Source organism: Mus pahari, chromosome 1 (assembly GCF_900095145.1).
Source record: "Mus pahari chromosome 1, PAHARI_EIJ_v1.1, whole genome shotgun sequence".
In the NCBI taxonomy this organism is placed as follows: Eukaryota; Metazoa; Chordata; class Mammalia; order Rodentia; family Muridae; genus Mus; species Mus pahari.
The window spans coordinates 71696508-71711558 of NC_034590.1; the positions used below are offsets into that span (position 1 = coordinate 71696508).

General features: G+C 47.1%; 1 protein-coding gene across 3 annotated transcripts in view; it reads left to right on the plus strand.

The window, feature by feature from the left end:
• Window positions 1–11497, plus strand: part of Fam168a (family with sequence similarity 168 member A) — a 142564-nt gene extending 131067 nt beyond the window's left edge. For 2 of the 3 annotated variants that reach the window (XM_021197775.2, XM_021197765.2), the window contains 4 exons: window positions 2252–2394; window positions 3881–4055; window positions 5283–5413; window positions 5981–11497. In XM_021197775.2, the coding sequence (XP_021053434.1) occupies window positions 2252–2394; window positions 3881–4055; window positions 5283–5395 (431 nt within the window). In that variant the 3' untranslated portion in view covers window positions 5396–5413; window positions 5981–11497. The remainder of the gene's footprint in view (window positions 1–2251; window positions 2395–3880; window positions 4056–5282; window positions 5414–5980) is intronic. The other variant, XM_029534802.1, reaches the window with a different exon arrangement.
• The last annotated feature ends 3554 nt before the right edge of the window (window positions 11498–15051 follow it).

The window sequence follows — 15051 nt, forward strand, 5'->3', positions numbered from 1 at the left end:
TCTCTCTCTCTCTCTCATTTTTTCAGCGTTCTGCCCCTGAAGCTACATCCCTAGCGCCCTCACAGTTTGGTGTTTGTTTGTTTGTTTTGTTTTTAACTTTTAAGTTAAGGGTCAGTAAACTTGTCTATAAAGAACCAAATAATAGATACTTTAGGTTCAAAGGTCATATGGTCTCTGTAACTACCATTTGGTAGGAACAGTTGGTCCACTCTGGTTGTTGGCATAAACCTCTAATCAATCCTAGCTACTGGGGAGGTTGGAGTAAGAAGATTGAAAATTTGAGGCTAGTCTGAGTCATAAAGTGAGTTCAAGCCCAGCCTGACCAATCGAAAATATTCTATTTCAAAATAAGGTTAAAAAGAGTGCTGGGGGGCTGGAGAGATGGCTTAGTGGTTAAGAGCACCCATTGCTCTTCCAAAGGTCCTGAGTTCAAATCCCAGCAACCACATGGTGGCTCACTACCATCTGTAACAAGATCTGACGCCCTCTTCTGGAGTGTCTGAAGTCAGCTACAGTGCATTTACATATAATAAATAAATAAATAAATAAATAAATAAATAAATAAATAAAAGGGCTGGGGATATAACCCAGGGGTAGAGTAAATGCCTAGTATGTGGGAAACTCTAGGTATATACACATACACACACACACATACATACAGAGAGTCATACACTCTGTAGTAAAGCTAGTTTGAAAAGTAAAGTTTTGTACATATCCTGTCTTAGAAATTCACCATTTACACTATTATTTTAAAAAATTATTTTCCCTCCTAAAACTAAGATCTAGAGATTTGGCATCATTTAACCAAGTTTAGAGGAAAGCTAGACCTAAGTCCACATCTCTTCTTTTCCAATAAAAACCTGCTCCACCCTGTACCTTCCCCATTCCTACCCCTTTTTGTAGAAAAAAGCTCTGTGAAGCTAACAGAGTCTTTGGTAAGTGTCTCATCAGCCAAAGCTAAAGCCTAGAAAAGTCTAGAAATGGCAGCCAGATACAACTAGGATAGATCCAATGGGAAAGACAACATCTTCCCACTGGGGCGCTAAAACTAAGGTTCCTATAGAAGACTTAGAGTCTTTAGGATTCCTAGAGAGACCTGCTTCTTTCAGCCTCTGGATTTTCTGCATAAAAGAGAGATGGGGTCCCTGGATGATCACCAGGCTCCATGGGGTGATTCTTAACACAGTCTTACTGATCTCTGGCAAGTTATTCCATGAACATAAGCTCTTACTTAAGATGACTAAAGACAGCAGTGTGACAGCTCTGTAAATGGCTCCAGGCCTGACTTCTGGACTTCGCTTCTGTCTATCCTTCTGAGATATGGACATAACATCAGTTCTAGGTCAATGTGTGTCTTTTTTAATTCCTAACTTCAGTTGTTTGGGTCAGGGGTGACCCTCTCCAAGCCACAGGAAAGAAGGGAAAGGCTAGCTCTACAAAGCAAAGTTTTCAACATCCTAGAAGATAAGGATCTTTGAGTGGTGAACTTTTTTTATGTGTGTGTGTGGGGGGGGTTGTAATTTTTTTTTTTTATAACCTTCAGACTTGGTGAAGAAGGGACTATTATTGATATAGTCCTTAATGTGTGAGAGAGACAGAGACAGATAGAGAGACACAGGGAGAGACAGAGGGGGAGACAGACACAAAGAGAGACAGAAAGAGAGAAAGACAGAGACAGACAGACAGACAGACAGACAGACAGACAGACAGGAGGAGATGGATTAGGATATATATGTAAAACCAGCTTGGGCATCATAATGAGTCCCTGAGTAAAAAACAAAGGTTAGGAAAGAATGGGGGAAGCAAGACAGAGAAAGATAAAACCACAGATGTCCTGAGATGCTGGGTAAGGAGCCAGAATGAGAACAGAACAATAAGAAATGAGGGAGTGGGGGCGTCTCTAAGTGTATACTACCTGCCTTTCCATACAGGCAACTCTGAACCCGGGCAGGCTGTCAGCCGAAAGGGCCCCAGAGAGACCGCTTCTAGCTTCTTTTTTTGGATGAGAACCCTGGAACCCAGAGAACTAAAACATACCCATATCATACTTGCAGCCCATGGGCACCAGGACTGAGGGAGCTGCCTGGGGCCAGGGCTTTGAGGGTAGAACTTTGATCTCTTGTCTGTCCTATCTGTGTTTCCAGCTGGATTCAACCCATTCTTGTTTGAGGAACTGTTACTGGGCCCTGCTGCCTTCAAGCAATGCTGTTCTACCAACTAACTAGACGTCTCTTTTATTGCCTTGGTACAGGATATACTGCAGGGACACCATACAAGGTCCCACCGACCCAGAGTAATACTGCTCCACCCCCCTACTCCCCATCACCCAACCCCTATCAGACGGCCATGTATCCAATCAGAAGTGCCTATCCCCAGCAGAATCTGTATGCCCAGGTAGGTACACCTGGAGGACTTCTCCTCCGGGACTCTCCAGCCAGGATGGGGTGGCATGGGATGAGGAAGAAAAACAGAGTTAATGGGCCTGGCCAGCTGTCACTGGCAGCAATATTCCTGCAGGGCTGCCTGGGCTGCCTCACTCCCTAAGGGTGAAATGTCAAGTCCTTTAGGTTAACAGAGCCCCAAATGTCAGAGGGCCATTAAAAACCACCCAGCAGGGCTGGAGAGATGGCTTAGCAGTTAAGAGCACTGATTATTCTTCTGAAGGTCCAGAGTTCAAATCCCAGCAACCACATGGTGGCTCACAACCATCTGTAATGAGATCTGACGCCCTCTTCTGGTGCGTCTGAAGACAACTACAATGTACTTACATATAATAAATAAATAAATCTTTAAAAAAAAAGAAAAAAGAATAAAAGAAATCACCCAGCATAACTCCTTTGTTGAACAAGTGGGGAAGCTGAGACTGCAGTGGAGAAAGACTTGTCTAAGGTCACACAGTGAGTTATTGGCGGGGTAAAGGCTATGCTGTCACATGTCTTACTCTGCCCTCTTTTAATCTCATACCTTCCTTTCCTTCATAAAATCTATGGACAAAGTAGGAAAGAATATATATATGTGTGTGTATATATATATATATATATATATATATATATATATATANATATATATATATATATATATATATATATATATATATGAATATGTAAACAGGAGGCTTGAATCAACTTTTCTCAAGTATGGCACAGCAGCTTGACCTATGCTCTCTAACCTCTAAGGTTACACACAGTGAGGCTCTTATTATTTATTATTATTAAGGTCAGAGAACTTCAGGATTAATCTCAGATGCTGCTGTCTGCTCCCAGGGCTTAGCAGGCCCATGAACTGTATAGTCCAGGAGGCAGCCCTGTGGCCTGGGAAGTGGGACATCACTTCAGACCGCTGTCTTCATCCTTACTTTTGCTCTCAGAGGAACTAGGAAGAGACATCTTGGAAAATACCACCAATAAGGACAGAATGAACATAAATGACAACATTTGCACCAGTGTATGAATGCTATTAATAATTCTTCCACCTGTATGGCAGTGCTCAGGTGTCTCCTGCTGAGAAATTGACTGCATTCCTTACTGATAAATTAGGGACAAGGTAATATCTTGGAATCATATTTTTAAAATTTTTAAATGTTAGCGCTGGGGCTAAAGGAGAAAATCTCTTACTCAGCAGTTCGTCTTACATAGCAACTCCAGGAGTCAGCAAGATGGAGTGAAGAAGGCCTTACTTTTCGGACCAAGCTGAGCCGTAGCACTGAACAGACCTCAGTGCAGAATGAGACATAGCAGAGCCCCAGCCTAGACCTGTGTCCCTAGGCCAGAGCTTCTCTTACCTGGTTGCCTAAAACCTGGAAAAAGCAGCTCCTCACCCATCTCCTCTCATGCCTCCTACCCTTCCCAAGAAGCTGTGTAACCTTAGCCTCTCTTCCCAGGGAGCCTACTACACGCAGCCTGTGTATGCCGCCCAGCCCCACGTCATCCACCACACCACGGTTGTCCAGCCCAACAGCATTCCCTCTGCCATCTACCCAGCTCCTGTCGCTGCCCCCAGGACCAATGGTGTGGCCATGGGCATGGTGGCAGGCACCACCATGGCAATGTCAGCAGGTAAAGCAACATCCACCTAATCAGCCTTTGCTCTCTTTCAGGAATTCCTCACATGGAGAGCAGTCAGGGAACTGGCTGCAGCCCAGCTTGAGAAATCCTGTGCCAGGGCAGGAGGCTTTCCAGGAAGACCAGGAGGGATGGGCTAAAACTTAGAAATGTAGAGTCTGAATTACTCAGCGGGATAAGAAAGACTGCACACAAGATGGGCATATTGAGCAAGGCTTAGAGTATTAGGTGGATGGAGGCTAGCAGAGATGAAGGGAAGGGAAGTGCAAGCAGAAGGCTCAGTGTGGTACAGTCTCAGGAAGGAAAGGGTTAAGGCGTGCATGGAAATAGGGGTGAGTGGAAGGAACTGCACCACTACTGAGGAAGGGATTGAAGCCTTCAGGAGAAAGAACTAACAGCTTTCCCTAGGAAGAGATGGGGTTGGGATTGAGCCTCTGGCTGTAGGCTGGATCAGGAGAAAGGGAGGTTAGGGAGGAATGCTGACAGTGGGCCTCCAGTCGCAGCAGGGGTCAGGAAGGAGCACACTGCACTCTGGTGATTAGCAGGGAGGAGCAGAACGGCCTTTCCCATTATTAGATGTAGGAGCTGAAAGAAATAGGAGTCCCAGAGGATCCTTTATGTTGATAAGTCCTGCCTCTGAGGAACCTTGGGGACAAAGGTGGGAAGTGTAGCCTTAGAAACGTGGGCAGAAACATGGGTATTCCCGAGAAGGGCATGAAGACTAGAGGCTTGTGACTACCTTACAGAAAACCAAGTTTTGAAGAGCCAACTAAGTTGCCATCTGAAGTGAGAAAGAGGGTACTGGGGTTGCTCAGTACAAAAGCAATCTGCTAGGTACTTGCTCAGTGCCAGCCTATTGTTAGGGTCCTTAAGGCAGAACCGAGCCCTGCCCTTAAAACCTTGGTGAGTTTAGAAAGAAGATAGAACCAGAAAAGCTAATAGTCACTACCCAGTGTGTGTGCCATAAAAGAGGCAGAAAAGAACCAGAAAAACTAATAGTCACTACCTGGTGTGCATGCCATAAAAGAGGCATGCAAAGAAAAGGGAGGGGTCCTTAGAATAAAGATTCTCTTTTCCCTTACCCTAAGTGCTCACAGTCAGTCCAGGGCGGCAGGTACATGAACAGGAAGATCAGCCATGCAAAAGACTGCTTTCCCCCCTCTCCATCCCTGAACCCAGATTACAACCTCCTCAGGTTTCCTCTCCTCTCTCCATGCTCAGGTACCCTGCTGACCACACCCCAGCACACTGCAATTGGGGCACACCCTGTCTCCATGCCCACATACAGGGCCCAAGGAACCCCTGCGTACAGCTACGTGCCCCCGCACTGGTAAAGCCTGCAGCCCATCCAAGTGAGTAGGGTCAGGGGTAGGGGTGAAGGGGTGGGAGTGGGGAGACACGTGTAGGAACTGCCTCAGAAGACCTGCCTTGGCTTTGGTGTCACAGAAGCAGGCAACACTCATCACTTGCTACCTGCTCCGGGTTCTTTAATGTCTCTTAATAGCTTATCTCTTTACAAATGTCACAGTTTTCATGGTAGTTCTGATCTTCAGCTCTGCGGTTTTAGGTAAACAGTTTAAAACCACTTGGCTAATTAAAATTGAGGTGGGGCTTTAACACTTGTCCTCTGCTGTTGAATTCTGGGTTCTTTATGAAGTCTTGTAAAGGTTCAGTTCTTCAAATGAAGTCTTACCTAAATCACGGGTCAGCTCTGATGACAGCCTAGTGGAGACCCTGGTGCCCGGCCCTCGCTATCCTCAGCAGCCCAACATGCTTTTCATGGACCGAGAGCCTGCTGCTCCCCTGGGAAGGCAGGGAGGGCTCCATTTAGGGCTCCCAAGCTGGGGGAAGAGAGTCCAGTGATTTCTCAGTCGCCTGTAGAGTGTCACTCTCTTTAATGGTGTTCCTTTCTTCCGCAGATCTGGAGTCACATTGTATGCAACTACTCGAGTCTTACCGGTGCTGAGCAGTCTCCTAGCAGCACCACCTCTATTGCAAGAAGAGACAACGGAAGTGCAAGGGTCACTTTATGCATCTTTAATGGTTTTGATTTTTATTTTTGGTTTTTGTAAAAGCTGCTTTTTCTAATCTCCTAGGAGCCTCCCCTCGTGCCTCCCTCTTAGCCACACCCTTCTGCTCTAGCCCTTCTTCCTACCTAGCCAGGCCCAGTCCTCTCTGCTGCTTCCCTTCCCTAAGCATCCTGTCCCTGGGACCCTAGTCTAGTAGCAAGCAGAGAGTGAGGTTTATTGCGATGGTTCATCTAAAGGCTAGATTCCTTTGGAGAGCAGAACAGATGTGGCCCTCCAAGTGGAGTAGGGACTTAGAGCTGTTGAGAAGGCCACATCTCTGTTAGATTGTCATTTTCTGAAGCAAGATTAGTTCAAAAACAAAGAAATATCTCCTAAGAACCATCACAACAGACCAAGAACAAACCCACCTGGTTATGTAGGAATGTTAGCAGCTTCAAGTCCCCAGGCTCAGAACCTGGGAAAGCAGAGAGTTTGGGGAAGGGTGGAGGGAGGGAAGACACTGGGGAGGTAGTGTGAAGAAGGGCAGGAGGGCGCTTAGCTCTGGTTTGAAAGGTCTCTGGCCGCACTGCAGGGCCTGGACCTTCTGATTTGCACAGTGATGTTAACTGACCTGGCACTTCCTTCAGAGAGGCTTTGACCTCAGACCTGCCCTGGGATCCCAGCACATGCTCTCACCAGGCCAGGTGTGTGCATAATCCCATACTCAGCCTGAGCCTCGTGGACCTACCCTGAGGCACTTCCTCCTGATGAGAGTAGGAACTGGTGGCATTTCTCTCCCTTGCCCTTCTGCCCTTCCCAGTGCCAGGCGCACACGTCTGTCTGTGGGGCTGACAGGCAGGCCAAGCTCTTGGTTACCTTGTGCCATGTCACGGCCAAAGTGAAGGAACCACATTCCAGGTGGGAGCTGGCAGTTCTGAAGGTCAGGATAGTGAAGGAAAACAATAGCAATAATCATTTCATACTCATGGAACTGAAGGAACCTTAGCATCCAATCATCTCACCCATTCCCCTATCTAACATGAGGAAACTGAGGCCCAGAGAAGCAGAAAGGACTTCTCTGAACCTCACTGTAAATTAGCATTAAATGCAGCCTTCCTGCTACTGGCATTTTACCTACAAAAATGTTGCTAGGGATGGATTGGCTCAGCAGTGCCCACATCTGGTGAGCTCTGGAATGACCTCTGGGCTTGTTTCTGCTATTTTCCCTCACAGACTCCAAAGGTGGGGGTAAGACTTAGGCAGAGGCCACATAGGGCAGATGGCAGAAATAGAAATTACATTTGGAAAACCTATGAAGACATCTGGAATGTTCATCCTGAACCTGACTCCACTCCAGGAAAAGGAGTAGGTGGGCTGGCTAGAAGGAGAGGCTATGCACTTAGGACAGTAGCTCTTTATCCCAAGAAGAGAGGAAGAGTGGGAGCTACGCAGAGAGGTGCACATGGATGAGGCCAAGCAGATACAGTCACACCTGGGAGAAGAGGTACCCCGACCAGCCACCCTCCTGCGCACAGATTGCAGAGCCGACATCCTCATTGGGTGGAACAGGAATACCTTACTGTGTAAAATTGGACCACTGGTAATATTTCAGACTTGAATTATTTTCATTTAAATTCATTTTAAACTTGGACATCACCTTTCTATTTCCCAAGTTCCCCTAAAGGAAAAAAAAAAAAAAGGAAACCATTGAGCTGGAATGACCTCAGAAACAGCCACTGTCCCCAGAAGGTCAGGGTGCTTCAGCATCTGTGGCAGAGAGCCAGAGGTCAAGGCTCCTCCCTTCCTGGTCTTCCAGGAACTTCAGGACCAGGAAAACGCAGCTGTTCTGGGGTGCTGGCAAGGTTTCATTTTAAAACAAAGTTGTCCAGTGTTGATCTGACGGTATAACCCCTCTCCCTGTCCTGTGGTTTTGTAGAGGTGGATGAAGGTTGCTAGCGATCATGTCTAACATGTTAACAAATGCCAAACTGATAACGGTGGTGGTGACTGTGGGTTACCTTTGTCAGGTGCTGCCTAGGTCTCAAAGCTTCACGACCTTTAACACACTGACCCTGAGAGCAAGCAACAGGGTCAGTTATTCCACTCACTTGACAAGTGATGCAGTAGATCCTAAGAAGAAATGAAATGGCCCAAAGTGAGCTCACTGCTGGGATCCTAGCAGGCTACCTAGACCCCACGGTCTCCAGGTGACCTGGTGGCAGAGGAAAACACAGACCCAGGAGTGGCCTTTTCATGTTTGTTCTTTCCACACCAGTAAATAAAAGCTGTTTGCACCCCTCGCTGTTCATGTGGGTTAGCCTGAGAGATGAAGGCATGAGGTCCCAAGGCTCAGAAAAGTACAGGGACTTTCTGGTAAGGAATCCCCTGCTGGCTCTATTCTCTCCAAGCTTGATCCAAACATAGGCTCATGTTCTGAAGCATCTATGCTCTGCACCTCGTCTGTGATTCAAGATCAGAAAAGTCCCAAGGTGAAAACCAAGTATTGGCATGCTGTAGTCTAGAAGAACCAGACCCACTAACTTTTTAGTAAGAGCACAAAAGTTGGCCTCACCCTTTTGTTTGACAGAGACCCACAAGTCGAGCCAAGCTTAGGGAGTCATAGCAAAGGGACTGAGCCCCAGGGCACAGGGTGGTGTGTGCCTCAGGTTCTGTGAACACAGCTTCTGGCAAGGTGACAGGTGGCTGGCAGGAGTACTCTAGGTATCATCTAAATAATCTGGATGGTTCAGTGGTCAAGACAGATGAGGCCAGAGCTGGAAGGGTCCCCTCACCATAGGATGAGGGGTGTGCACACGACCATGAGCTGCCACACTAGCATCACCATACACAGACACCTTGTCCACACCCCTTCCCCTCCCCAGTTCAGAGCTGAGGGAGAGGTGCCTGGTTCACCAGCCTCCCCTATCACCATTTGATCATCTTCATCCACCCTGGGCCAGGAAGTCTGGAAACTGGACTACTCACAGTGGGTGAGAGCCTGAGAGTCTCTTGTCATGCTTAAGATAAAACAAACAGAAGCCCTATTTTTCTTCCTATAAGATAAACCACTTTCCCCCTCTTGTTATCTCAGCAATGCCCTGAAGTACATCCCCTTCCTTGAATATTCATCAGGGACACACATCTATCTGTCCAGACCTCTTTTTGTATGTAAAGTACTTTGACTTTGATTGCCAAAACCTCTAAAGATGGAGGCAGGGTATGCATCGTGATGCTATGAAAGGATCAGAGGCTTGCCAAAGGACATATAGCTCATGAGTAAAAGCCAAGATTTAAACTCTGATCCTCCACTCTTGTTGCTGGCTCCTACTGAATCTCGAGTGTAAGCTTGCTTGAAGAAGGAAGGGGCTACTTGCTACCCCGAACAGAAGCGTTTATGAAGACTTGGGGAGCTCCAGTCCATCAGCTGAGCAGATTTTTAAGAACCTATTTTTAAGGACCTATAATGGGCCCTGGAGACCCAGAGATAGATAGACCCAGCTGGTAGTACAGATAGGAATTTGCCACAAAAGACCTAACTCAGAACGCTGAAGGTGACAACTGCCCAGTACTGAAGATAATTGAGGACAGTATCTTCCATCTTTCAACCAAGAATCTTGCTTCTGGAAAGCCCGCACACTCTGGCCATCTGGCTCCTGTCCAGATCCAACAAAGTACATTAATGGGCATGGCATAAGCCTGAACTACTGAAAGCATGTCTGGACTGGAGTACAAGGTTTATTTGTGAACCAGAGACTAACTTGTGTCCCATGTATCCCAGTGCTTTCTGGCCATCTGGATGGTTCTAAGTTTGAGACCTAGCAGTGCTTCTCTGGAAGGCTTGATGCTCTGTTCGAAATAGCTTTCGGAAATGAGTCATGGAGCGCATACAAGCAGCGCAAGTCCCTTGGTCACTGAGATCTGGCATCTGTATTGTGCAGACATGACATATCAGATAAGGCATTGGCTGAACCAGACTTAGTTCCCTGCGTATCAGATATCTTGCCCCTGCTATGGGCTCTGGTCTTCACAGCGTTCTGGCAGAATCAGTCATCATCCCATGTGTGACTCATGTTCAGTGAGCTCTGCCTTTCCGTCCTGAGTTAACTATATCACTGTTGAGTGTGTGGCCCCAAGTTTCCTGTCAAGCTAGGGGGACTAGAGAAGGGCAGCTTGGCTTGGAGTGGGCAAAGGGGAGCAAATCAGCGGAAGCTTAGCTAGGTGTACTGGTCAGACAACACCTGAGCCTCTAGACAGACTTCTGTGGACAGGCCAGCTGGCAGCAAGGTTTGTCCTTTACCTACCCCTGTTCGCTCTCCTAGAAAAAAACATTGGTGAAATTTGGCATTATGTGGTTCCAGGACTCAGCTTTCAAAATTCCCTGTAGGCCAGCTTTAACATTCCATGGCCAAGCTCGCCTGACCTAGACTTGGGTCCCACTCCCTCAGTTCTCCTGTGGGTATTTCCTAGTTTATATACTGTTAATGCCAGCCAGAAGGCCAGCTAAGAATATAGGAGTTGAAAGTAGTGGCCACAGAGTCAAAGAGGGACGCAGAAGACACAGAAGCACTTGCTTACTGTGGCTGCTACTTTCGGCAGCCCTTAGGTAGCCATGCTGTGGCAGTGTCCCTTGATCCATTCCAGCCTGAGGGACAGTTTTCTTTCCCAAGAGAACAGATTTAAAACAGCTTTACAGATAGCAGCCCACAGGAATCTGCTTTGGGCTTGACCCTAGCGTCCTCTGTCCTAGACCCCAGCTCAGCCATCCTCCTCATGCATGAAAGTCAGACTACATGAAGAACAGGACTGGCCCCGAGCCCTCAGGTCAGCCAGATGGACCAGATCCGTCTTGTGAACCAAGCTCCTCACAAGGTGATGCAAGGCTAGGCCTCCTCATCTTGGAGTTGTCTTTTCTCTTTGAAGGCCCAGGGCCTGTCCCCTTCCTGTCTGCAAGGCATCTGCACCCCTCTTTCATATCACATGACAGAGAAGCTTGTTCTCATGGCATGGACCATCCCTGTGAAGAGAGCGTTGTGTATGATTTTTGTATTTTTTAATTCATTTTAACCTACAGGTTGGAATCTAATTTTTAAATTTTATTGGAACTCACATTTTAAAACAAATAAAAAAAACATTTAAAAATAATAATAATTATAATAATAAACCTTTGACCGGTGTCTTCCAAGTAGTTTGATCAAATAATTTATAGGTGTTTTCAAACTACAGCCTGGAGTGTAAAGATTGGACAGCCCTGTGGCCACGCTTGTGTGTATGAAGTATAATCTGGCTTTGTTGCTTTGGGTTCCTTTGGGTTTGCTTTGTTTTGAAGATCAGATACTGATCACTCTGAATGGTTGAAGTCGAGAGTTTGTAACTATGATATTTACTGTAAGCTGTAGAACATTCAACAACTATTAAAAGAAAGTTTCCCCCCCCCAAAAAAAACAAAAAAACAAAAACAAAACCGTGGTTCTTGGGTGAGGGAGGCACAGACCTCCAGCCAGTGAGTCCCCGCGCTGCTTCTCGCCCAGGGAATTCTAAGCTGTTTTTTAACCTGTTTTGAGTATACGCCTGGAACCCCAGTACTTTGGAGGCTAGGGTAGGATTGTAACTTAAAGGCTGAGGATACACCCAATGGTTAGAGCACAGGCCGCTCTCACAAAGGGCCAGAGTTTGAGTCCCAGAACCCATAGTGGTTCACAACAGTCCATAACTCAGGGGATGCCATGCTGCCTTCTGGTCTTGGGGAGCACCATTCATACACAAAATTTATACACACATATACATTTATACATGAGTGCATGTGTCTCAGAAATCAAGCGGTGCAGTGTTCCATGTCTTCTCTGGACTTGGATTGGGCTCAGTGGATGGGAGCTGTGGAGTGGCAGGTTCAGCACCTGGATCAGATAATACGATCCAGGGAAGCTGTTAAAGGCCTGGCCTCTATTGAGGCTGAGGTATAGCTCAGTGGTATATGTGTATGGCAGGGACTGCCCAACATCAAAAGAAAGAAAGAGGGGGAAGCAGCCACAAACCCCTGCAGTTTCTTGAGTGGCTTGTAGTTGGTGCTTGCTGCTCACATCTGCATGTTGACCTTTGAGGTCCTTATACCTTGCTGCAGGGGAAGCTCTGCTATTTGTCCCATGTGGGAGTGCAGTTAAGGAGGTAAGGGCCTTGGCTAAGGTGAAGTTGGACTTCATTCTTGATCTGGTTCCAGAATGCAGGCCCATCTCAGAGGAGATGGTTTCTTAAGAGACGGGACCTCCTCTCCTCAGAGCAGTGAAGGAGTGTCAGGTAGGAAATCAAGAGGAGCTTAGTGGCTTATTACAGGACTTACTACAAACCCACAGGGCCCCATACACGCCTGTCATTAAGAACTCTTTTTTTTTCCTCCTTCTCTCCTGTACACTGAATCTCCTGTCCTTCAGGATGATCCACTGCCAATGCTGCCAAGGTTTTGTCTTAGTTACTTTTCTTTTGTGAAGGCACCATAACCAAGACAACTTACAGAAGAGTTTATTGGGGCTTCACGTTTCAGAGGATAGGTCCATACAACAGAGACAGAGAATGTGCACACAGAGACAGAGAATGCTGCATGGAAATGGCATGGTTTGGGTTTTTTTTTTTTTTATTTTTATTGTTTTGGATTTTTGTTTTTCCTTTTTCTTTTCAAAACTGGGTTTCTCTGTATAGCCCTGGCTATCCTGGAACTTGCTTTGTGGACCAGGTTGGCCTCAAACTCAGAGATAAAACTGCCTCTCTGCTTCCTGAATACTAACATTAAGGTGTGCACCACCATGCCCTGTGAGGCATATGCTTTTGAAACCTCAAAACTTGCCCCCCAACCCCCAAACAAGGCCATACCTCCTGATCCTTCTCAAACAGTTGCACCAACTGGGGACTAAGCATTCAAATAAATGAGCCTTATGGGGATAATTCTCATTCAAACCACCACACACTTCTTGGGCATCCAACCACTTTTCTTTTCCAGGGTGTGGCCCTCACAGACCATGTTCCACAGCTAATAGTCCAAAGGCTCACTGTAATAAAAGTGCCCAAAAGTGATCACTCCAAAAATTGAAGCTAGGTGTGTGTCCCTGTGTTTAGTCAACTCAGTTGCATTAGTTCAATAATGTTTTAAGACTTTCCAAGGATGGGGCTCCAGCACAGAGACAGCAGGTTTGCATAGCTTGGTAAGGCCCTGAGTTCCATCCTTAACCCTCCATGGGGCATGTATTGCCAGAGGCCACCTGCTGGACCAGTGCTCCTTTGGCCTGTGCTGCAGTGGAAATTGGTACACCAAGCCTCACTTGCCCTCCTGACTTCCTCCCAGCCATTTGTTCTGACCATCATCCATTTCGGACCTGATTAAGGGAGGAGAGGATACCTTATCTGAGACAGGATAGAACATCTTACGCTCATTTCTATGTCACAATGGCAGGGCTATTCTCTACAAGTGGGTAGTGAGCTAGAGATTGGACCCTACTTGTTCTTCCCTCCAACTCCCACCTCTGCCCACTGAAAAGAGCCACAGGGATTTATAGGAAAGTTTCCAAGGGAAGGTGAGGCTGTGGAGACCAAAAATATCACACACCTGCATCATATCTTTGATGTTGGGAGGTAAATGACACAAGAAGCAAATGAAACAAGCCATTCTTTCAGCAAGCAGGAGCAGGGTAGAGAAGTGCTTATAGTGAGAGAGGTCTCTTAACCAGCCTGGAAGCCCAAACATGGTGTCCCCACCCTGACGGGTATCTGAATGTGTCTCTAATCTAGCTTTCCCAGAGAATGGCTGGGGTGCCACCTCCTACCTCACTCTCCAGGACACGCTCTTATCTTCACATGCCACCCAACTGGCGGTTATCCAAATCCTAAGTACTAAGTGGGGTCCATGAGTTGGCTGGCTTAAGGGATAGGCAAATTAGAGTAGCCAAACCCTGAGATACATAAAGTAAATGGATGCCAAGTGCTCTGCATCCTGCAGCCAGAGGGATCATTTCCTTGGTTACACAGGAGACCCTGTCTACTCTCAGTTCACAAAAGTCCCAGAGTATCCTGTACCCAAAGGATGTGGGGAGAAGCAGGGATATGTGGGCTTTTAAAATGTCTGCCCATCTGTCAACAGTGGCTTTTTTTTTCTTCCCTCCTTTCCTGCCATTGCTAGGCCAGCCACCTACCTTGGTTTCTGCCCAGATTTCTGTCCTCAGTGAAGCCACCTGGTCCCCTCTTCCAGGCTAGGCTTTTACAGCTCCAATAGTGTTTGCATGTGTCACTCCCTCCCGTGTTAAAACAGTATACCACACACTGACAAAACCCTAACTTAAGGTCCCACTGGCCATGGCAACTTTGGTATGGGATGGTGTCTCTTGATTTACCAGTATTGGTCCAGCTCTCACCACATCCCTTAGGAAACTCACCAAGACCCTGTCCATTCCCTAGGGCATGACAGCCTTCCTGGCCTCTCAGCCAACTTTCCCCAAATTCTACATCCATTCTTGGCCACCAGGACCCTGATGGCTTCTTACTGCAGGCCCTGGGGTCTACCCTAAAACATGGACCCCCTCTGCCTGGTTGTAAATGCCCATCTGAATGTAAGATATTCTTGTCACTCAGATCTGTCTCCTAAGAGCTCCAGGGATTCATACCAAAGCACCTTGGACACCATCAGTGTTCCTAGCTCACCCCAGAAGGAGTCCCAGCAGGTCTGCCCTAGGAGTCTCTTGGGTCCTTCTGTGTCCCTGTCACTTGTTACCCGGACAGCCATAACAACTTCCTGGTCTGGGTGTTGTTGCTTTACACCGTGACCACAGGCCCAGGCTTTCCTCTTCCTAACTACTGTGAGGTCCCCCCAGCCACTCCCTGGTCTGGCCTTCACACATGCTGCTCCCACTTCATAGATCACATTCCCCTCCCATACCGCGAGATTCTGTGTAACTGCTGCTTCCTCTAGAGCTGTGGCCACTTACCACATGCTTCTTGTGCCC